The 25,050-nt window shown below is 40.3% G+C and overlaps 1 protein-coding gene across 2 annotated transcripts in view; it reads right to left on the minus strand.

The window, feature by feature from the left end:
- The window catches only part of ARB2A (ARB2 cotranscriptional regulator A), a 616,199-nt gene that overhangs the window by 374,066 nt on the left and 217,083 nt on the right, over nt 1–25,050 (minus strand). For both annotated transcript variants that reach the window (XM_077289153.1, XM_077289144.1), the window contains exon 7: nt 960–1,181. In XM_077289153.1, coding sequence (XP_077145268.1) covers nt 960–1,181 — 222 coding nt within the window. The remainder of the gene's footprint in view (nt 1–959; nt 1,182–25,050) is intronic.

Consider the following 25,050-nt stretch of genomic DNA (forward strand, 5'->3'; position numbering starts at 1 on the left):
GAAGCAGCGCGGTGATGGAGAGTGGGGAATCCAGATCTTGAGGCATTCCTGTTTGGGACTGTGTGATTTCAAGAAAGCTATTCTTGTGAGTAAACAGAGAAGTGTGACCGGTCACCGACTGTGTAGTTAGCTAGGGATAGCTAGATAGGAATCACAGCCTATTTAAGGACACTCTTGTATGAAGAATTGCCTGACAACTAATAGACACTGTGTGGATTCCTGCGCTTCACGATTCTGGCTGTGGGATATTCCTGGAATTATTTGTGAACTTTATCTGGATCTGCATCAGAAGATTTGGTGGCTCAAATACCTATTTAATCCGCTGCTGGACGTCTGTATAACAAATTCAGTTATTTACCGCTGAAGCATATATTGTGAAAGAGTACACTCTGAGCACTCAATAATAAGACAGTACACTGCGTATACACTGAGTATATACTGTGAGATATAAATATGTTGGGAAAAACCGGGTACCCGTGATTTATTGTAAATTAGGCGGGAGGCGGGTGTAAGATTGTATTCCTGAGAGGACCACGTGTCACAGGCACAGTGTAACCCCGTGTAGGCCCGTTACAGTTAAGGGAGGGAGTGGTATAGTTGTGGGGTAGTCTGATTCCTGTCTGTGAAGCTGGCACTTGGGGTCTCTCAGGCTGTATAACTTGTATTCTGTGAGTTGTGGCTGTTGTGGCCCATATTGTGTTGGGAGAGAAATTCTGTCATTTTTTGCAATAGTTATAAAGAAAAGTTGGTTTAATATCATATTGTGCCCTGAGTCATTCATAGCAGCGCCGTATTCTGTTCTCGAGCAGCGACCGGCATAACGGTCGTTACACTGATGACATATCCTGATTACCATTTGTATGAAAGCAAAAGGTTTTTTTTATTTTCTTTTATTTTTAAGTACCATCGCAAGTGTGCTAAAAGGGGAAAATACATTGCAAAGTTACTAAATGACTTACTCTTATGTACAATTGCATAGTTTCCTTCTCTTTTTGGGGATTCCTGTATTTCTCATAAAAGTCTCTTCGCTTTTTGTTATCTTTTAGGATCCGTTCCTTGCGCTCCCTCTTCTCTGCAGGCTCATCGGAGCTGTCTGGAGACTGCTGCTGTGCCAGAGGTTTGCTTTTCTCCACCTCTATGTAGTTTTCGTTTGGATTCAACACAATTACTGCAAAGCCCTCCTGTAATGAAAGGAGAAAATAGGATGCCATAAGCCAAGTGATATGTATCCACAGCACTGCAGTGTATGGATCTAGCCATGAATCCAGTCGTACAATTACTCGATCCATACATTCTAGCAGGGTGACGACACATGCACAAGTGTCTGACTGCAGGATAAGAGCTTGTAATCCAACATACACATTCAACATGGACAAGAGTATTGGGACAACCCACATTACACCTACCACAGCTTTTATGACATCTCATTTTACATCCATAGGTATGAATATGAAGGTGGCCCCCCTTTGTAGCCAAAACGGTTTCCGCTCTTCTCGGAAGACTTTCTACCAGATTTTAAAATTGTGTCTGTGGGAATTTTTGCCCATTCCTTCTGTAGATCATTTGTGGGGTCACACAAGAGAGAGGATGAGACAAGAGGACCTTGCTCGCAATCTTCATTCTAGTTCATTCTATAGATGTTAGAGGGAGTTGACGTCAGGTCTCCGGGTGGCCAGTCAAGTTCTTCCAAACCAAACTCGCCTAACCTTGCCTTTTTTATGGACCTTGCATTGCACATTGGGGTCATGAAATAGGGCATTACCAAAATGGTTTCCAGAGCTGGAAGCAAATAATCGTCCAAAATGTCTTGTTATACTGAAGCATTAAGATTTAACTTCACTGGAAGTAAGGGGCCTAAGCTGATCCATGAATAACAACCCCACATCATTATCCCTCCTCCACCAATCTCTACAGATGGCACAATGTAGTTAGGTCCTAGCATTCTTCAAACCCAGACTCCTCTGTCAGTCTGTCAGGTAGAAAAGTGTGATCACTACTCCACAGAGAAGGTTTCCAATGCTCCAGAGACCAACGACGACATGCATTACACCACTCTTTCGCTTGGTATTGCGTTTGGTGGTGTAAAGCTTGCATGCTCGGCCTGCTCACATACTTTTTGTGCTTAAGTTAATGCCAGAGGTGGTTTATGGTGGAATATTTAGGAGAGAAAAGTTTAATGTACTAACCAGATAAAACAGTGACATCTTATTACATATCGTACCACGCTTAACTTTACTGAACTTCTTAGAACGACCCATTCTTTCACAAATGTTAGTAAAGGCAGACCTACAGTACATGGCTAGCTGTTGGATTTTATACCCCTGCAGTAATGGGACTGAATGGAAAACCTGAATTAAGTGCTTGTATACATGTCCAATGCCTTTGTCCAAACAGCGTGCTATACATTAAGTTACCCAAAATTAGATCATCATTTTGATGTGTTTGTGCAGCCGGTTACCATTTATCATTGTCACTTTCAGGTCTCCTATCTGGAGATACATAAATCACAACACTTCTCCCTTATTACAGAAATCACGTATCATCAAGATTCAAATTTGCAGAGAAACGGTAGACTCAGAAAACAAGCCAAGGTACTGTAATCTTAGGCAAATTGGCTCTTCTCCAGCAGTAGGAAAGCTGGTCTTCTACTGCCATTAGAGGTAGTTACACTATGTAAATCTATGTCCAACCCTTTAACGAGCCTTGCCATATGCCTTAGATTTACCCAAGCCTCAGACGAGGGGCAAGAACCCTGAAATGCAGCCTGTGGATGGGCATCTTGTGCTTTTGACGAAGACCCTGGTTTGCTTATAAATTTCAAGGTGGCTCCCCTAATCGATGACACAAGAGAGGAGAGACATTTTGCATATCTTTTTCCTAGAAGGTATTGCTTGGCCATTAAGTCATAAGGATCAAAATAACAGGTGGTCACCAAGGCACTGGATTACAATAAGCCTTCCTCCATTTCTATGAAGTCAACTTTAGATTGACAACCAACTTGACTTTTCTTTTGTTACTGTAGCATAAAGAGCAATACCACTTTTCCAGCATGCATTTCCTAAGATGCATAGAGTGAAGGCTGAGAACCATCCATTAGGTGACATGCAAACACGTTGGTCCTTGATGCTGGATCTCATGGTCCTCATTAAACAGTTACTCTCTTTAGTAACTCATGGTGATAAATTACAGGCGTCTGAGTTCGTTCTCGCAGCTTTACTAATTGTGTATGTATATAGGGAGTGAACCATGGGCGTAACGCAGCAGAATCAATATTCCTCTGAGCTGTAGTCATGTGACATCTATTATAGAAGACATAAATAATCAGAAGCCTTCCTGCATGTGAAAATTGCTTCTCCAGCACAACTCATGAAAGGTGTCACCCGCAGGGACCTGCTCTTCCTTGTAGTTTGTTTAAACAACAACATGAAGCAATCTCGAGAGAACTCTGCCGATCTGTAACAGTGTCATCGGAGAGTGGAAGATGCCTCATTAAAACGCATCAATGGAAAAACCCATGTAAATAGCAAATCAGTGATTTCTGTGTCATGGGTTTACATGAACGCTGTGCACATTCACATTTTCTAGTTACATACAAAGTGTAGAAGGAAAGTATATTCAATTTATAGGACATGGCTTGACTTACTTTTCTTAAACTTTGCTAATCAATAAACATTCATTATAAACCTGAGTAAATGAAATTAATGACGCTTTGTATAGCTTCACATATAATCCATAGAGCTACTCCTGGATAAAAGGGAATCTGCCAGTAGGAACAACTCTTCCCTAAGCAGTCTATATAAGCATGTAGGTCATAGGAAGCAGAATAAAATGATACCTTGATAATCCACATTATTCTTAATGTGTAGGTAAAATAGCTGTTAAGATCTATAGGCCGGAGATAGATCTCTCCGAGAATCTACCTCCAGAGCTTATTTTGAATAAAAGAGGGAGTTAACAGTCTGAGACATATATATCAGGAGAGTAGACTGTCAGCCATTACAGGTCTCACACTGGTAATGCCCGCCCTTTCATTTACAATAATCTCTGGAAGCAGATTCTCAGGGAGATCAGTGTCCAACCCATAGATCTTAACAGCTCATTTACATATTAAGAAAAGCGTGGATTTCTTTGGAATAAAACAACAGATTACAGGTATCAAAGTATTACCTACATTGCTATACAGATGGCTTAGGAGGCTTGATCCTAGTGACAGATGCCCTTTGTGTGATGTAATGTTATAGAATTTTCCAATTTACTTTCTGTATCAATTCTTTCTGGTATCTAAGATCTCCGCTTGCAGTCATTTACTAGAAAACTTTACTTCGATGCATAAAAACCTGTTCTGGCCATGTGTTATTACAAGACACATCTGTGAAACGCACTGTAATTATAAACAGCACTGTCCTAATGTGTCCGTCATATGACTGGGGCAGACTTTTACCCTTCATAAATAAATCATTAAGGCCTAATTCCATGATTGCTTGTAGAAATCAGAAGGAATATGAGAAATTGATTAAGACAGTAAACCGTAAAACTTTTCAACATACAAAAAATAATGGTTAAAACTGTATTATCACTTTAACTGTATTTTTTGTTTGCTTGGCCCAGACCTCACCACATCTATACTGGGAAAGTTACACCGACTAGGTGCCTGTACAAGGATAAATATTATGGTAAAGTAAGAGTGCAGCCAAAAAGGCACTCAGAACGATCATTAATACGATCATTCTGTAACCTTAGAATTTATCAGTGCCTTCAGGAGCGTACTTCCTGTTTACACAGGACAAAACAAAATTAACTCAAGAAGTTAATGCTTTGCTCATTCGTCATGTGATCGGCAGCCTCTTCAGAAAAGTCAATAAAAGGAAAACTAAGGAACAATTGTTTCTAGAATTAAATCTTTTCAATTCCAATGGCGTTTGACGGCTCTAGCAAAACTAGCTTTCAGATAATGGGGCTGTCCGGCCGTAGAGAGACTACAGATTTTTAGTTTAAGTGCCCGCAGACTTATGAATCCTCACAGAGCGCACTGTATCGATCCTCCGGTGCAAGCACTGGGAGCATGAATGCAAGTATGCTATTTGCATACATGTGGCCACGCGCATCCTCGCCTGACAAGTCTAGTCTGAATGTGGCCAAAAGTATGCAACTCATACTGGCACGCTATGAGGATTCAAAAGTCTACAGCCACATAGAGTTACTGCGCATCTGCACCACAAGGCCAGAAAAACCCTTTAAGGACAAGAATTTTTAGATTTTTCTAGACTTGAGATGGACCCATGAATCAGGCTACAAATGATTATGATTCCAAAATAATAACCTGTCCACTTTACATACAATAATAATATATTGATGAAAAAAACTTGACAAAGTACCCCCAAACAGTAATGCTAATTCCAATCTTAACGGATATATAAAGCATGGAGAAACATTAGATGCAAGCTAACCATACAAAGCCAGACGGTAATATGAATCTAGACCGTATCTAGGGTGTAGACCATCTTACATAAAGAACAATCCAAATTATCAGAGAGAAAACCATTGAAAACTAAAGAAACCAAAAGGTTATCACCAGCAGGCTTAGTTCTTATCTTCCTTATATGAAGAGCATTTATACGTATTATAGTATGGATAACAAATATTAATATCCGGCCCATGAAGAATAATTAGTGTATGCAGACTTAGACATTAACCATGGACTCCTGTTGATTATTCACTACCATAGAGAGCTTTTTCATGGATCAAGATACAGGAAGTCATCATTTTAATAAGACCTGAACTATCCACAGATTTTTACGATGATCAGGCACAATGGTCACTAGGTGTTAAAGGTAGCCTGTCAGCAGGATGGTGAACTGTAACCTACACCCAGTGTCAGGCCAGTGCAGTTATACTGATTAAAATGATACCTTGGGTGAGGAAATCAGTCTTGTGGTTGTTGTTTAATCAGTAGTTTCAGTTTTGTGTTAAAGCTCGTGCTCCAGGGCGGCCTGTGGGGGGTCTTCATGTGGTGCTCTGATTATATATTCATAATGCAGACAGGACACTGATCCCTCACTGACCAGCCCCCTAGTTTGCATAATGAATATCTGTACATACTGAAGAAAAATAAAAAACCCTTCTGCAGGCAAGTGCCAGCCATGGCACCAGCATAATCGCATTTTTAGTGTCACAATAATAAATGTTCTTGATGTTATTCAGATAGAAAAAAAATCCATTTTAAAATGGCACCTGTGCAGTAGCAGCTATCAGTGTATATAGGTGATCCGATAGTTGCTACTGCGCAGGGGCGGGTGGTGCCGGCACCTACCTGCAGAAGGGTTTTTTGTTTTTTTTTCCCTCAGTATGTACAGATATTCTTTATGTAAACTAGGGGAAGGTCAGTGAGGGATCAGTGACCTGTCAGCAGTCTGAATTATAAACATAATCAGAGCACTACATGCCCCCCAACAGGAAGCCCTTGGGCACGAGCATATCATTAACATAAAACTGAAAATAATGATTAAACAACAACCATAAGACGGATTTCATCAACCAAAATATCATTTTAATCAGTAAAACGGCATCGACCTGACACTGTCTGTAGGCTACTGTGCACAATCCTGCTGACAGCTTCCCTTTAAAAGGCATATTCTTAGCTTCCTGCACATTCACCGATTACTCTGACTGCAGTGACTTAACATGGGAATCTCATATAAGACCAAGGGAAATCCAGTCCAGCAGAACCAGCAAGAAACAAGAGATGTCCACTCATTTCCCTTCAACATCCAGTTACATAAACGCTGTAACTGCAAGAAAGCCGAAACAAACAGGAAAGAGATACTGCTCATTTGAAATCCACTTTAGGACTTCAACAATACAACGCAACAGTGCCAACAATGGAGTTACAAAAGATTGGCTTAACTGTATCCTGCTCTTCTAGAAAACATGAGGCGCTCTTCATGGTCACATCTGGGTCACCAAGTGAAACCTCTCCACAAACCGGACTTAAAGGGAAATTCCACTTTTGATCATCAAAATTAATCTATTACTAACACTTATATTGTATTATTAATGAATTATGAGGCTGCGTCTCAACATCCTGAGTTGGAGAATTTGAATCTACAGAGGGAGAAAAAGGGAACGATCACAACAGCATCTGAGAATCTTGCAGTATGACGGTGGAGGGCTCATTTGCAGATGAACTAACTGCAATAAGGCAGGACCGCCCCTGAATATCAGGGGGCACATCTGGAGACAGTAGATATGCAGATGTAATCCCTTCCCATAATGAAATTAGAACATTACCTAATTTCAATGTAGCCTAACAAGTATTATAGCTCAGAACGACACGTATTATTCTATTTTATGTTATTAAATGCACGTAATAACCTGTTGTCAGACACAAACCCCAACACATCAGACTCTCGCCTACCATCGAAACCTTCAAAAAGAGCCTGAAGACCCACCTCTTCCGACAAGCCTATAACCTGCAGTAACCACCGATCGACCAAACCGCTGCATGACCAGCTCTATCCTCACCTACTGTATCCTCACCCATCCCTTGTAGATTGTGAGCCCTCGCGGGCAGGGTCCTCTCTCCTCCTGTACCAGTTATGACTTGTATTGTCCAAGATTATTGTACTTCTTTTTATTATGTATACCCCCCTCCTTACATGTGAAGCGCCATGGAATAAATGGCGCTATAACAATAAATAATAATAATAATATGCCCCTAACTGGCCTCCACAATTCCACACTACAGTCTTGCTTTCCATTAAGGCTACTTTCACACTGATCCGTCGGTACGGGCCTGTCGCAATGCATCGGGCCAACGTACCGACGGATGCTGTGAAATAACTGCAAGACGTGGGCAGCGGATGCAGTTTTACAACGCATCCGCTGCCCATTCTGCAGTCCGGGGAGGAGGGGGCGGAGTTTCGGCTGCGCATGTGCTGTCGAAAATGGCGGACGCGACACAAAAAAACGTTACATGGAACTTTTTTTGTGCCGACGGTCCGCCAAAACACGACGCATCCGTCGCACGACGGATGCGACATATGGCAATCCGTCGCAATGCGTCGCAAATGCAAGTCTATGGAGAAAAAAACGCATCCTGAGGGCAACTTTGCAGGATACGTTTTTTCTCCAAAATGATGCATTGCAACATACGTCACACGACGCAAGTGTGAAAGTAGCCTTACAAGATGACTCCAAAGTGCCTGGTATGAAGACCTGAGCAGGTACTGGACAAGCAGGAACTGCTGAAAGGATTGACTAATAGCCTACAGAGTGGTGAATGCAGCTGTGGATGGAAAGGGCCATCATACAAAGTAGTCTTTATAGGAGACTTTTTTTTTCCAATGGCGGGTGGTGAGCACATTTTCACTGTTCTTATCATATAAGAAAAATCAGACACAAATGTAAGACTTCAAAATGAAGAGATTTATCATCTAGTTGCCGATCATTAGCCAACTCATTTGTCCAGTTTTACGATGACACAATGTCAATTCTTTTTTATCTACGGTTTAAGAAATAAAACATTCTGATTTTCAAATCGCTGCAGTAAAAAATCAATTTAACACTCTTCCTTTTCAATTGGATTTTAAACAGCGTAGAGGCCTCGCTGCGAAAGGAGTAAGTAGAGACGAGGTAACGATTTCCTGTGATTATTTACACTACACATTATTGGCACACAAATATTTTAGAACAGACACCGGACCCCTTGCGGTGCGGCTGCTGGTTTTGGTCTGAGGTTGAAGAAACCGGCTATGAAACTAAAGCAGTCCTTTCTCAATCTGATCTCACGTCTGCTAAAAGCAGCTATGGTGTAAGCTTTTTCTTCCTCTCTACAAAGCATAAAATCTCAGGAGGAGATTGTAAAATCTCGGCTACAATCTCTTTGGCAGTCTTTAACAGAGTCATGAATACTCTCTGTGAAGCAAGTCACAAAAAAAATGCTTGACAAGTTTTCATTTCTCAGAAATGTCTCTTTTTACTGCGCCTTATAAGAAATACGACTGCAAAGAAATTCCCAACACACTTTTAAATTATTTTAACTCCTTTTTTCTCTTGGACTCGTATTTCACTACACTATACTCCAGTAATGTGCCCATGTTCATATATAAAAGTAGTTTTACGCAAATTATGGCCCCTTACAAATTGCTTCTTCTATGTGACACAGGGCAGATCAAGTTTTACCAAAAGTCAACCTTGGTAAAGCTCATGAAAGTGACAGATTGCCTTGTGGGATTGGCTTATTAGATGGATAACCAAAAGTAACTAGAAGAAAAGGAGGACAATCCCAGAAAACACATCAGATCATAGACACTTAAGTCATTAACAAGATTGTTCAACCCGATATCCCAGTCTCCTGACCCACAGGTCAATCAAGTGAGAACTTCCAAGTCTCTTCTGAGGAACGACTATTTAGGGCTAGATGATAGTTAAGGTATAGTCTATATTATAACATTATATGTGCATGTAGATCTTTCAAAGACAAGTCCAGCAATACCTTTACATGGCCAGTCTGTTCCACCATTACCGAGAAATCTGAGATTGAGTTGATAAGCAAATGAGGCCGATGAGATATTTGTAGATCTGAAGTCTCTGTCACTCCAGCTCTGTTCCTCGCTCAGAGCAGCCTCCTCCTGCTTGACTGATAACATCTTTGCTTGAAGTCACACAGCATAAAGGCTGTCAGTCAATAAGGGGGAGGCAGCTCTGGGCAGTAAATAGAGCTGGAGTGACAGAGGCTTCAGATCAAAATGCTCTATATATTGCTCATGTGAAAATTCAAAACAGACCAATAGTTTGTCCAAACAGTTAGTAAAGGAATGATCTCACCTCATATTCTTTTGTTCGTCAGATCATTCAGGGACCGTGAATTCTGGTATCAGACGCGGGGGGTGGCACTTTTTTGTCCATACAATACCCCATAAAGAATGACCAGTTAGGACCCTTTATACCGTGACCCCAATAAGCTTGGCTTCCCAACGCGTTTCATTTACCATACTCATCAGGGGAAGATAGAGATATTAATGTAGAAATCTGGAGTATCTATCAAGTCAAGAACCCATTATAAAATTCACGGTCCCTGAATGATCTGACGAACAAAAGAATACGAGGTGAGATCGTTCCTTTACTAACTGTTTGGACAAACTATTGGTCTGTTAGGAATTTTCACATGAGCAATATATAGAGCATTTTGTCCTTATTATCATCCACCTTCTAAATGTTGGTTTCAAAATGAGTCTTCATTTGAGCATTACTAGGAACCAATTTTGGTAATTCGCTCCTTGGTCTTTCCTGTTGTCTAAGGATATAGACTGTGGATTAATTTATTTTTGTGTCCGCATACTGTTGAGTGTCACCTATGTGAGTCTTGCTTTGTTTATTGTGTGTATTTCAGCACGATTTTAATCTAATCTAATTATTAAAAGTTATATTTTAACTTATTAGTCGCACCCTGCTTTTCTTACCATATATTGGATTGGTGGTCATAGCTTTCTTGATTATACTGGTGTACTTACCTTAAAAATCCATGTAGGAATTCTGATATTAGGCCTGATTTCTTATTACACAAAAAATGTTACAATTTTTATTATTGGTCAGTGTGTCAGTATATACCAGCAGTGTTTCCTCCATGAATGTCTTGTATGAAAAATAAAATTAATACAACTGTAAAACTTCTCCTATCCATTCCAATCTTAACTACAGGCAGCATATAGATGGCAATGTGTGCTTGCAGTGATTTTTTACTGCAAAAAAACACCAAATTGTGAACCATTCTATAGTTTACAGTTGGTAAACATGGTTAGAACATGTACATGAAAAATGGGTTTCTGAATGAGGCCTAAAGTGTGAAAGCGCTTATGAGTCCAAGTATATTCAGTCTCCACCCAACCAGCCCCTCAGCTGCAGCTTGTACAGAGCAGTGTCACATTCAGTAGCAGGGAGGAGGGACACTGAGGAGCTGTCAATCTGGCCAGATTGGCAGAAAAGAGGTTTACATTTTTAAAAAGATATAGTTATATTGCCGTGAATATTCAGAGATAGTACACCATATCCTCAGGTCTAAGAAAGCTATTTAGTAGTGTATTCAGCTTGTTTAGGTAAAACTACTTCTTTGAAGTGGCTTATGATGAAATAAGCTCCAAACTAGGCACTGTCCAATCAAAAGGTTGCAAACAAAAAAAAAACACTCTTCCAAGATGCTTGAAAAACATCAAAACTGCTTCAGAAAATGAAAATCTACTTCAAAAAGTCCACAAAGAAGGAGCATTTCTTGAAGCAGTTAGTAATAAAAAAAGAAATCGTTGTTTGCGGCCACCTTAAAAAAAAACTACGTGTGAACATACCCCTAATACCGCCATTGTTGTTTGGTGTTTTTCAGGAACAGAAAATATTCTCAAAGTACACTTTTTCGCAGACAGAAGGAATTAGTATTTACAGATAAATCTCGGTTAGGGTAAATTCACACAAATGTATTTTTGGGCTGAGTGCTATCCATGTAAAAAATAGAGCTCTGACCAATGTTATTTCATTGGGTTGTTCAACAGTCCAAGTCTAAGGGTTTTTGAAGTTGCAGATTTTTTTTGTGGCATTTCAGCATCTATTATATAAATTATCGTAGATCACTGGCAATGTTTTTTTGTGTGTTTTTGATGGCATTTTTTCTAGCTTGAAGGCCTAGCTTTTATAGGAGAGAGGAGTGGCTAACCGAGCACAGCTGAATGCAGGGATTACCACATGGCCAATTAACGCCTGTCCTGCTGAAAGAAAACAAACAATTAATACACTGGAGAAGTGCTTCTTCTCAGCGGTGAAGCAGGAACCATCAGACGCAGTCTTCTGGTACTGCTCTGTCGCGGTAACTCCGTGACACTTTTACCGTGTTTTTGACGCTGTGGCTTTTGTCCATTATTGCTATGTCATGCTTTGAATTAAGCAGCTTTGTTTTTGATACTTCATTGTGCTTGTATTGTTTATTTATTTATTATGCTTTGCTTATATAGCGCTATCTTATTCCACAGCGCTTTACATACATTATCACTGTCCCCATTGGGGCTCACAATATAAATTACCTATCAGAATTGTCTTTGGATTGAATGAGGAAACCGGAGACCCAGGAGGAAACCCACGCAACCACTGGGAGAATATACTAACTCCTTGCAGATGTTGTCCTTGGATTTGAACCCAGGACCCCAGCACTGCAAGGCTGCAGAGCTAACCACTGAGCCACCGTGCGTTTTACATGTGATTTTAGTGCATTTCTGCAATGGAAAGTGATTAAAAAAGCATGTGCATTTTTTTACCCGATGGATTTTATGCATCAAAAGCAATTATATGGTGAAAAAATCAGGGAAGACCACCAGAGCAATTGACATGTAAATTCGAAACATGCCCTGCTGGTCAGTTTATGCTAGGTAAAAAAAAACAAAAAAAAACACCACAGTGGGCATAAGATTTTTATAAATCCCATTGACTTTGCTGGAACTGTCAGACATGTCGTTTATGATGTAGCGAAAGTAAGCAGTGTATAAAAATCAACATGGAACACCATCATAGGGGGGTGTACAGCCTTAGAGTGACTGCATACTCGTAGCCTATGTAAATGCAGACTTGTGAATCCTCACAGCACGCACCCTTCACGCTGTGAGGATTCTGCAGTGCCAGGAGCGTTACTGCATACATGTGTTCATGTGGCGACTAGATGGCCGCTGCCTCACTTAATACAAGTGAATTGAGAAGGCCAGACACAGTCTAGTCAGAATCTGGCTAGAAGTATACAAATTGCATACTTGTGGTCACATGACCACTTGCTCCAAGTCCCGACACTAGAGAAGCCTCACTGAGTGACTGAAAACTTATATCCCATGGCCTTTAATAATTAACTTTTTTTTTTTTTAATACACCAGTTGTTAATTAATATCCTAAAAAAGGCTGATCAGATAAGCAGATGCAGTGCTATAAAGGATACTTTCATTGTGACACTCCAGGTTAGCATCCACAAGAAAACCTTCATATATTTTTGCCAAAAGAGGTTAAAGGGATAATCTGGTGAGTGGTGTTAGAGATTCCATGTCTACAGGTACAGGTGCTTCTCACAATAGCTCCCCAAACCATCACTGATTGTGGAAACTTCACACTAGACCTCTAGCAGCTTGGATTGTGTGCCTCTCCACTAGTGATGAGCGAGTGTACTTGGTTGCTCGGGTGACCTCCGAGTATTTATGACTGCTCGGTAATTTAGTTTTCATCATGGCAGCTGAATGATTTACAGCTAGTAGCCTGCCTAAGTACATGTGGGAATTGCCCAGTTGCTAGAGAATCCCCACATGTAATCAAGCTGGCTAGTAGCTGTAAATCATTCAGCTGCCAGGATGAGAACAACCTCCGAGCAGTCAAATACTCGGAGACCACCCGAGCAACAAGTACACTCGCTCATCACTACTCTCCACTAGTGATGAGCGAATATACTCATTGCTCAGGTTTTCCCCGAGCACGCTCGGGTGGTCTCAGAGTATTTGTAACTGCTCTGAGATTTAGCTTTTGTTGATTAAGTTGCTTGATTTACAGCTATTAACCAGCCTATGTACATGTGGGGGTTGCCTGGTTGCTAGGGAATCTCCACATGTAATCAAGCTGTCTAGTAGTCGCAAATCATCTAGCTGCGGCAAGGAAAACTTTATCTCCGAACACTAACAAATACTCGGAGACCACCCGATCGTGCTCTGGAAAACCCCGAGCAACGAGTATATTCGCTCATCACTAGTCTCCACTCTTCCTCCAAACTCTGGGACCTTGATTTCCAAGGTCTATCGTGAGATGCACCTGTATATACTGACTAGCATATTTGAGCAGCAGGTATCACCAATCTGCCATTCATTAGAAAAGGACAGCTGCTTGCATATGTATTGACACCAGTGCTAGCCATTAGAATAGGATAGGTGCATGATATCTGGAAAAGGGAGGTCATCGGACCCCTCTCACTCCCCGATGTAAAAGTGAATGGAGTTGGATTACCTCTTTAAGCTTATAGGTATACAGTTTTCAGGCTCACTTTTTGACCTCTTTATGAATACTGGCACTATAATTGTTATGTGCAGACCCTATCATTATGTAATCCTAAAAGATTAGAAATAATGGTCTGTCTATGTAGATTACGAGAACTCTTATGATTTGACCATTTTACTTTTCTTTAGGCTGCGGTGACCTTTTTGTCGGCTTAAGCAGGTACCATTTAGAGGAGAATTCAGGTGATCCCTAGGTTTTCTATGTCAATACAAAAGAGCAGAAGGCATGTAAAAGATTGGCCTTTCCCTCATCCTCCTCCACCATTACACCCAGATCATTTCTCAGATAACATTTTAGCCCGGTTCACTATGTATTGATTTAGGCCTTCGCCGGAATTTTTTGGAGAGTCTGAAAACTATACATTTTTGGAAAGGTTATAGTATAAGCAATACGAAAAACAATGTTTCCATTTGCCCCGAGTCCCACGTGACCGCCATATTGGATTTTACAAAATGGCTGACGTAAAACCAATTTTCGTTAATATCTCAGCTTATAAATAACATAAAAATAAAATTTGACAGCTAAACATACATTTTAGGGCTAAGAAATGCAATATTACTAGTTGCAGATGTGTTTTAGATATTTACTACAGCAGTTTTTTATAATTAATTAGTATTGACATAATAATACATAATGACAGGAATCACATGTTTTTTTTTCTTTTATTACAGGAGTTGAACATGACAGACAAACCACAAGCTACTGAAGTCACTTGTGAAGGTGAGGCACCTATCAACTGGAAGCTATGTATGCTCTGTCAGTCTTCCAATGGCAATGAGAAGTTGGTGCAAAATCCTCGGATACAGTCTTACCAGCGCGTTTTGGACATAGTAGCAGAGAGGGCAAGTTTACAAGATGGCAACTATGTTGATATCCATCGACGGATTAGCAACAGGAAAGACACAATCGCTACACATCAGGCAGTCTACCATCGAAGTTGTTACACAAATGCAATTAACAACGACCAAATACAACGAGCCCGGGACCGTTATGCTTACTCTCCAAAAGGCATTTTTATTAAGAATATTCCCGAACTGCGATGGCATCTATTTTGCAAGCATATGGCAGAAAGTGACAGGTTACCTCCTACACTCGGAGCTCTAAAACAACATGTCCTCAGAGTCCATATCCAAGCCAGAGTGTGGGGACAAGCTAACATTGCTTTGCAGGATTCTCAGCTGGATCCCGAGAAGAATGGCTATCACAAAGGGTTGGATGGACAGTTGAAACCAACCATGACAGATGTTCTTCCAGCTCCAAAAGCAATAATCGAGATGATTAGTTGTCAATGCAAACATGACTGTTCTTCTTCAAGGTGTTCGTGCCGAAAAAATAACTTATCCTGTACCGATCTTTGTCAATGTGACAGCGAGTGTATGAATGACGAGGACACTCAGACCAAATATGAAACTGATGATGACAGTGATGGTGGCGATATGTAAAGACACTCTGGTTGTTCAAAAGTTAAAAACATTAACTCTCTGCTTTTCGAGTTCGAAAATTTGTTCAAATATAAACCGATACAATTTGTAGTCGTATATAGAGTATTTATTTGGATACCACTGCATTTCTTAGTACTCAAAATGTATGTTTAGCTGTCAAAATTTAAGTTTTACGTTACTTACAAGCTGAGATATTAACGAAAATCGATGTAAATCAGCCATTTTGTAAAATCCAAGATGGCGGCCACTTAGGACTCGGGGCAAATGGAAACATTGTTTTTCTTATTGCTTATACCATAGCCTTTCCAAAAATGTACATATTTGAAACTCTCCAGAAAATTCCGGCGAAATTACATAGTGAACCGGACTATTTATGTTATCTCATCATTTCTAAGTCTCCGATTATTGACATAGCGAATATTTTTACTTTCCTTGGCAATGAATTGTCTCCGACTTTGCTGCCTTTGACTTTCACCCATTTTTTCCCCATATAACGCTTTAATTCTTCATTTTGACCTTCTTGAAGTAGGTTAAGCTTTCTTTTTATCATTTATTGCTTCCTTTACCTCTTATTTATCCATGACTTGACATAGCGACAGCAAGTCGTGCAAATTATCGTGTCTTTAGTATAGTGTTGTGTTTATATTAATTGTCCTTGTGCTTTCCACATTGAAGTGCCTAGTTTTAGCTCTTCAGAAAACCTTGATGTATAATGGCCAACCTGCACATAAAATGTGGAAAAAAAAAGTTTATCAAACTTTCCATATACGTATCAATCACGTGCATCTATTTCCCTGCATTACAAGTCTAAGGCAGTCAACAGGCCGACGCATTGCTACACACTAGACAGCTGAATAGTGTACACCATTCTCTATGGAAATCCATAGAATAATGCCCTATACATGTCACTGATGAATCAGAAGGTCCTATGACCGCTAAGCTGAGCCCCTAGCAACCAATCAGAAGCCCTGAAAGCAAACATAACTGTGAAGACAAGCGCTTAAGCCCTTTTTATTTGGCCAATTTTCTGAAGATGTGACCTGGGATAGAAATGAAAGAAAAATGCCAATGGCCTGTGTTTTGTATACATTTTGGCAACTGTTCCCCACATAGCATTTTCGAGCCAAGCTGCATCTTAGCTCCCTCCATGAATTCCACCGCTACAAGAATCCTTCCTTTGCTGCCAATCCCACATTGTCCTAGAAAATTCCCATCTTCAAACACTTGCAGAACGGAAAAAAAAGAGTAATAATCACGCAAAGAAAATATGGCCCAAACCGTTTTTAAAGGACCACCTGTTGTCTATTATTTTTGCATAGCACTTACTCATAAATCATAACACAAGGTAATTAATCAAGCTGTCAAGTAGAGGGTCATAGGTTATGTCACTGTGTCAGGAGGTTAGACCCGGGCTGATGGAGGTCAGGGTCACACTGCATTCCTCATTATCAAGTTGGGATGAGAGACCGGCTCAAGCAAACAAAAGTGAAAGCAGATGGACAAGTGAGTGGATTGAAAGAAGCGAGGGGGGGAAGAAAATGAATACGAAAAATTTTGCAGACAAAAAGCAAAGCGAAGAACGTGTCAGCTGCCTTCAAAGAAAGGGGTGAATAGAAGGGGAATACATTGACATGGGCTCAAAAGACATCACATAAGACAGGGAAAATATGGTTCTCGCTATGCAAATAACAAGAGACAGGAAAATTTGCTAGTCTGATTTGCAAAAGGGGGGTAAGTAATACAAGAAATTGCTGTCATTTACTCAGTTTTCAGGCAGAATGAAGCACTTTTATAGAAAACAGCTAAATACGGCCTCCGTTAACTTAACGCTGTTTGATTTTATTTGTGTGATGAATAGGCTTTACAACAATCTGGAGTAATTCGCCTGACAGTAAAACCCTATAGTTTTATAGAGGCAATGTATTTTTATTTACAAAACGAATCACAGAACAATCGCGAGCAGTTTATTCCACCTATATAAATGCAGCGCAGGGAGCTTTGTAAGATTCGGCAGAGAAGAGTTTACCCCTGTGACATCACCATGTGCATTATCTACAGCTTTACACAAGTACACTTGGCACATAAACCAAATCAAGTTCAGCTTCAAGTCCAAAATCATCTTTGCTACACCCGTTTGTGATCTTTTAGAATTCCATTACTGCTAGTTACATCGCAATGTCTGAACCGGACGAGAGTTTCCTGACCTAAACTTAATAGCTTTATTTTTGCATATGGAGATGCTGAGCTCAATCTGGAGACCCTTAGTTGGTCCAGAGGTTGCATTACATAATTGAATGGTGCATGGCGGGGCGTATGTATCGCTTGGATAAACAGTCATTATAAACCGATCTGATTGGTCAGGCTATCACATACTATGATTGTAAATTAAAGTGCAATGTGCCACTTTCCTTTTTCAATTGATTTTAATTTGTTTTTTTTTCTGCTCAGCCAGTTCCTACTCCTGTGAATTTTAAGATTATTTTGTAGTTCTGTGTGGCCAACCAGTGGTGGATTTTCAGATAACTGTATGACAAATTAAATTTTTTGTACTGCACTTGTCTTGATTTTTTTATTGCTCATTCAGACATCAGATTTTCTTGCACAAGTTCTATTAGGCTGGGTTCACATTGCGCTAGTGGCGTCCGTTAGACGGACCACGTTACACCGTGGTGTAATGTAGTTTGTTAACGCCACCATTACTTCCTATGTCGGATGCATCACTAGCGCACTCCCACAATGGGCGTGCGCTAGCCATGTGCCGTCATTGAGTGACGGACCCTGGAACGCGGGCTGCAGCGTTTCCGGGTCCGTCACTGCTAGCGCAGATAGAGCTAGCAGATGCTCTATCTGCGCTAGCGATGTGACAAGTCGGCACTTGCGTTAACAGCAGCCCGTTAGCGTATGTGCTGAACGGGCTGCTGTTAACGCAGTGTGAACCTAGCATTAGCGTTTAGCATGCATAGCACTCGTACACATTACAGCCTATAGGGCTGTTCACATGATCGTGTATTTTCACGGACTGAGTGGTACGCACAAAATGAAAGAAAAACAGTCATATTTTGATCCCAGTTTTGGATCAGTCTATGGATTCATGAAAAAAAAAAAAAAAACATCTGACAGCACTAGGATGACATCTGTGTAAAGTCCATTTTTCATTAGCTGTTTGATATCAGAAGCTGGAGAAACTCGCATTGTTGTATTTTTCTTCAAATTAAAAATGATGAAATTCTGATAAAACTCTAATGAAACGCCAATTCAAAACACCTATTGAAACGGAACGAAAATTACACATAAAAAATGTAGTCCCTGGTGTGTGCCCAATGTTTTTTTTGAGTTTGGAGTTCTTTTGGCTAACTATTTCTATATTTTTAAAAATGAATAGAAAAATAAAATTTTAGGCCAGTCTTGGAGTGGAGTAAAAATGCCTAACATGCCTTGCAAATTTTTCCTACCACATTACGGTCATGCATTTTGCACTTTGTGTGCCATTTTTAATTATTCCTAAATGCATGAATCCTTGATTATTTTTCTACCATGAGTACATTTATGCTATTATATACTGTAAAATGCGATCTGACATGTAAATGCCCGAATGCTTAGTAAGATCTCATTCAATCTTCAGTGAGTTTTTTATATGAAAAATGCGTGTGGGGGGGTGTCAAATCTTAATCAACGTTTTGAATGCAATTTTCAACACATTGTCAAGAGTTTTCGATTTTACGATCAGTGTTTCTAATCATTAAAAAAAATATATATATATATATATATATATATATATATATATATATATATATATATATATATATATATATTGTAAAGCTTTTTCTGCCCACTATAATGTTACAATGAACAGCACAAGAATTGCACACTGATGGATCAAGTTGCCATTAGTGATTTTTTGTGGAAACATCCATTTGCATGGGTAATTTGTTTGTGTGGCTCCGCTGCAATCAATATCGGACATGTCGCCATGATAATTTTGCTGACGTGGTCTGCAAAAAAACTGACATGTGAAAAGCACCACAGACCGTAAGGCTATGTGCGCACATTGCGTATTTGATTGCAGAAATGTCTGCAAGGTTTCTGCAACTCGTGGCAGAAAAAAGCAGCTGAAAATACGCAAGTTTTTTTAATGTATTTTTGTAAATCCATAGATCTAGATAAAGATATATACACTCACCGGCCACTTTATTAGGTACACCATGCTTGTAACGGGTTGGACCCCCTTTTGCCTTCAGAACTGCCTCAATTCTTCGTGGCATAGATTCAACAAGGTGCTGGAAGCATTCCTCAGAGATTTTGGTCCATATTGACATGATGGCATCACACAGTTGCCGCAGATTTGTCGGCTGCACATCCCAAAGATGCTCCATACAAGGCAGGATGGATCCATGCTTTCATGTTGTTTACGCCAAATTCTGACCCTACCATCCGAATGTCGCAGCAGAAATCGAGACTCATCAGACCAAGCAACGTTTTTCCAATCTTCTACTGTCCAATTTCGATGAGCTTGTACAAATTGTAGCCTCAGTTTCCTGTTCTTAGCTGAAAGGAGTGGTACCCGGTGTGGTCTTCTGCTGCTGTAGCCCATCTGCCTCAAAGTTCGACGCACTGTGCGTTCAGAGATGCTCTTAGGCCTACCTTGGTTGTAACGGGTGGCGATTTGAGTCACTGTTGCCTTTCTATCAGCTCGAACCAGTCTGCCCATTCTCCTCTGACCTCTGGCATCAACAAGGCATTTCCGCCCACAGAACTGCCGCTCACTGGATTTTTTTTCTTTTTCGGACCATTCTCTGTAAACCCTAGAGATGGTTGTGCGTGAAAATCCCAGTAGATCAGCAGTTTCTGAAATACTCAGACCAGCCCTTCTGGCACCAACAACCATGCCACGTTCAAAGGCACTCAAATCACCTTTCTTCCCCATACTGATGCTCGGTTTGAACTGCAGGAGATTGTCTTGACCATGTCTACATGCCTAAATGCACTGAGTTGCCGCCATGTGATTGGCTGATTAGAAATTAAGTGTTAACAAGAAGTTGGACAGGTGTACCTAATAAAGTGGCCGGTGAGTGTATATATATATATATATATATATATATATATATATATATATATATATATATATATATATATATATATATATATATATATATATATATATATATATATATATATATATATATATATGTTGTGATGTAATTTCCTTATTCAACCTCTTCAGCCAGATACTCTCATTAATATTAAATAAAGATACACACATCAGCCTATGTAGGAGCATTAACATAATTAACCTACATATGCTGTAACAAAAAGCAACTGTCAGAAGTCTGCGTGAAACACAATATCTGTTTATTTTGAAAAACTTTTTTTTTTTTAAATTGCGTATAAATTTTAATAACCAGCAGAGGGAAAGCCGATGGCTGAGGGCTTATGTTAATATTGTGGAAAGGAGAAAATTGCCAAAGGTTCCCAGGCTATTAATATAAGCTCACAGGTGTTTGTTTAGCCTTTACTGGATAGTTTACAAGGGAACCCCAGAAAAAAAATTGACATTGGGTCCCCCTATAAAATTGAACCAGCAAATGCTAGGTAGACAGCTGCGGGCTGATATTAATAGCCTGGGAAGGGGCCAAGGATATTGGCACCCCCCAGGCTAAAAACATCAGCTCTCAGCCGCACCAGAGATGGTGCATCTTATAGATGCGCCAATTCTGGCACTTAGCCTCGCTCTTTCCACTTGTCCTGTAGCAGTGGCAAGTGGGGTTCATATTTGTGGGGTTAATGTCATCTTTGTATTGTCAGGTGACAACAAGCCCACAGGGTAATAATGGAGAGGCGTCTATAAGACACCTATCCATTACTAATCCTATAGTTGCATGGTAAATAAAGACACAGCCAGAATAAAGTTCTTTATTTGAAATAATCACACAGACTCCTTTATTGAATCTAAATTTACCATACTTACTGAACGCCTAATCCCTGACACCCTTGTCTCCTGCAAACAATAAAAAAAACAAAAACAACATTTAATACTATCCTGTCCGATGTAGTCCACTTAATACCGAGTGTCCCACAGCGATCTCACATGTAGAACAGTCACATCAGGAGATGTGACCGCTCTACCCGGCCACAGGCAATATATTGACAGGAGGTGATCGCTCCCACAGTGTATCATGGAGCTACTGTGAGAGTTCACCGGATTTAATCAGCTGATCAGCTCCAGTGCTCTCACTTATAGCACTACCGCTGTGTAAGAAAAAAACTTTCCCATGCAGCGGTGCTATAAGTGAGAGCACTGGAGCTGATCAGCTGATTAAATCCGGAGACCTCTCACGGTAGCTCCGTGATACACTGCGGGAGCGATCACCTCCTGTCAGTTTATCGCCGGCGGCCGGGTGAGATTGACGTGGGACACTCTGTATTAAATGGACTAGGGCAGAAATGTGAGTATATGTTGGTTTATTATTTTGGATTCTTTGAGGGAGACACGAGCATCGGGGATTAGGCATACGATGAGTATGTATTTTGCATGTGAATATGTAAATGTTTAGATTTTTTTTTTTTTTTACAATTGAACACAGGCGCGGGATGATGAGACTATTCTCCCATCATCGGCTCATGCTGTCTCTGTTATATGTGTCAAATCACATAGCCGGATGGGAGTTGAAGTCCCGTCAGAAGAGTCCTTGGTACACACGTCGCATGGGTACACACACACACGTGCAGACACACGCACATATTCCCCGCCCACACACACATTCCCCGCCCACACACACACACTTTCTCCTTCTGACATTTCCCTTTGACAAATTGCAGCATATTTGGCAGCAAATACACAGCAAATACGCAATAATGTATGGCTCCGTCAGTGCATACAACCGAATCCCATTGTGTGGAAGGGGTTTTGGACGTAAGCCCCAAGAGATCCAACGAACGGGTGCCAAAATGCAGTGTGAAAACAGCCTTACACATGACTTCACACGATCACGATGCTGGAGCCGATCTGGCACGGTCAGTGATAACTGGATAGCATCAAAGTGAACAGTGTACATAGGTTAGCAGTATGTAGAAGATTCCAAAATGATATAAAAAGAATATACCAAGGATAGTCGAACACACAGGTAATTTTTCTCCTTAACGACCGCCGATACGCCTTTTAACAGCAGCAGTTAAGGGTCCTTATTCCTCAGCGCCACTCTTTAACTGTACTGAGAAATAAGGTTATTGCGCCCCCCAGCTTTGAAAAATTTCCGGGGTCTCAGCTACCTGTGGTAACTGAGACCCAGAAGAACATGATTCGGGTCAGTTTTTAGCATCCCCAGTGTTGTGATCACCATTATTCACAGAATAACGGCGATCACAAAGAAAAAAAAACAGTCATATTTCCCATTCATTTCTCTCAGATATGATTTAGCATACGCAGTGCGTATTCGTTCAAGTTGATCACGGTGATAGACAGTGATCAAAATAAAATAAATAGTAAATCAAACCCCACTTTATCACCCCCATAGATAGGTAAAATAATACAATTTTAAAAATTTATTTTTTTTCCATTGTTTGTAGTTAGGGTTAAATTGGGGTTAGGGTTAGGGTTGGGGATAGTGCTAAGGTTAGGGTTGGGGCTAGAGCTATGGTTAGGGTTGGGACTATGGTTAGGGTTAGAGCTAGAGTGGTCCCTAAAATAAATGGTTTTGTAAACGTTGTTGGAAAAATGAGAAATGGCTGATCAACTTTTAACCCTTATAACTTCCTAACAAAAAAAATGATGATCCAAAATTGTGTTGATTTAACAGACATGTGGGAAATGCTATTTATTAACTTTTTTGTGCGATATAACTGATTTAAGGGCACAAAAATTTAAAGTTTGAAAATTGCCAAATTTTCCAAATGTTAGCCAAATTTCCTTTTTTTTCATAAACGTCATATCGCAGAAATTTTACCACTAAGATGAAGTACAATATGTCACGAAAAACATTCTGAGAATCAGTGGGATCCGTTGAAGCGTTCCAGAGCTATAACCTCAGAAAGTGACAGTGGTCAAAAAAATCAAGCAATTAAATTCAATTACTCCTGGTAAACTAAAAATTTTGCTTTTTGGGAGACTTTTTTTTTTAAAGTGTTATTCCCATATTCTTAGATGAGTAAAATTGCAAAATGCTTGTAAAAACATAACTCCCCATTATTTGCTTGTCATTCTCATTGCAGCAGCGTAAAAAATGCCTCGTATAGCACCATCAGCATATAAAAGGTTCGCACTAGCAGTACGATGATGTTGCTGGCCTGAACTGTCAATCATGCAGAAGCACCTGCCACTCAGCCATCAGGAAGTCAGCTGGCTGGGGAGCAGTGTGCTCCTGCAGAGACAAACTGGGCCAAAGGCTTTATACGGACTGTCCGCACAGAATGACTCTTCCAGCCAAGCACAGACATTTTGTGCACTCTTGGTTCGGTCAAACATTTAAAGCGCACCTTAATGCCTATGGTTTTCCCCTATCTCCACCCCCCTCTTTTTTTGGTTGACAGATCCATAGAAGGCCTGAGATAGATATAAAACAAGAAGATGGAAAGGTGCACTTAAAGGGACTCTGTCAGAAGCGACAACCAAGTACAGGTGCTCAGTGCCTAAAGGCATGCACAATAATTTAAATACACCTTCCCACCTGCTTGTTTTCCCCCAATTCCTCCACCTCTTCTTTGATTGACGTCTCTGGCTAAGAAGGATGGAAATAGATGGAAAACAAGCAGGTGGGAAGGTGTAGTTAAATGATTGGCTACGCCTTAGTGCACCAAGCGCCTGTACTTGGCTTGAACAGTCATTCTGTGCTGATAGTCCTTTTAAATGTTTGGCAAAAACAAGGGTGTAACAAGAGCCAGTACATGGGTCATTCTGCGCTACCAGACGCCCTTTAAGAATGGGTTCAGATCGATGTGTTTCACAGCCTGTATTCAGACCACAATGCTTGGACTGACCACTGGTCTCAAGATCTGAAATTACAGCCTCAACCACACAATTATTTCTGTAGGCTTCAGGAGATCCGAGGTTAGTCTGAGCATTTCGTTCAGTCCTCAAACAGACTGTGAAATATGCCCATCTGAAGCCGGACATTATACTTAAACACACAGCAGTTTCCTCCACAAAAAAAAATTCTGCTCATTCCTCCAAACATTTTGCGCTCTTCAATCCACGGTGCCATAAACATGGTTGGAGGAAATTTACTACAATGACTAAAGATTAAAAGAATTTCAAAATCCTGTAATAATTTGTGTTTTATGCATGCAGGCATAAGAAGCACAAAACACTGTTAATTTCCCTTAGGATGATAAACATTATAAATATTAGATCAATATATTGGTTGGAATTAGATGCAGAACACTGTGCAAAATTAGCTGTCACCCCTTCTTCAAAATCTTTGTTAATCTCATTTTGAATGTTTGCAGCTTTATCAACACATGCATCAATGTCAGCTCCTTGGTTACTGAACCGCTCTACGTGGAAGGAGATATAATTAAAATGTTTTGGCACAGAAAAGGTGAAATTGTATCTTCCTCC

The sequence above is a fragment of the Ranitomeya variabilis genome, chromosome 1 (genome assembly GCF_051348905.1).
Source record: "Ranitomeya variabilis isolate aRanVar5 chromosome 1, aRanVar5.hap1, whole genome shotgun sequence".
In the NCBI taxonomy this organism is placed as follows: domain Eukaryota; kingdom Metazoa; phylum Chordata; class Amphibia; order Anura; family Dendrobatidae; genus Ranitomeya; species Ranitomeya variabilis.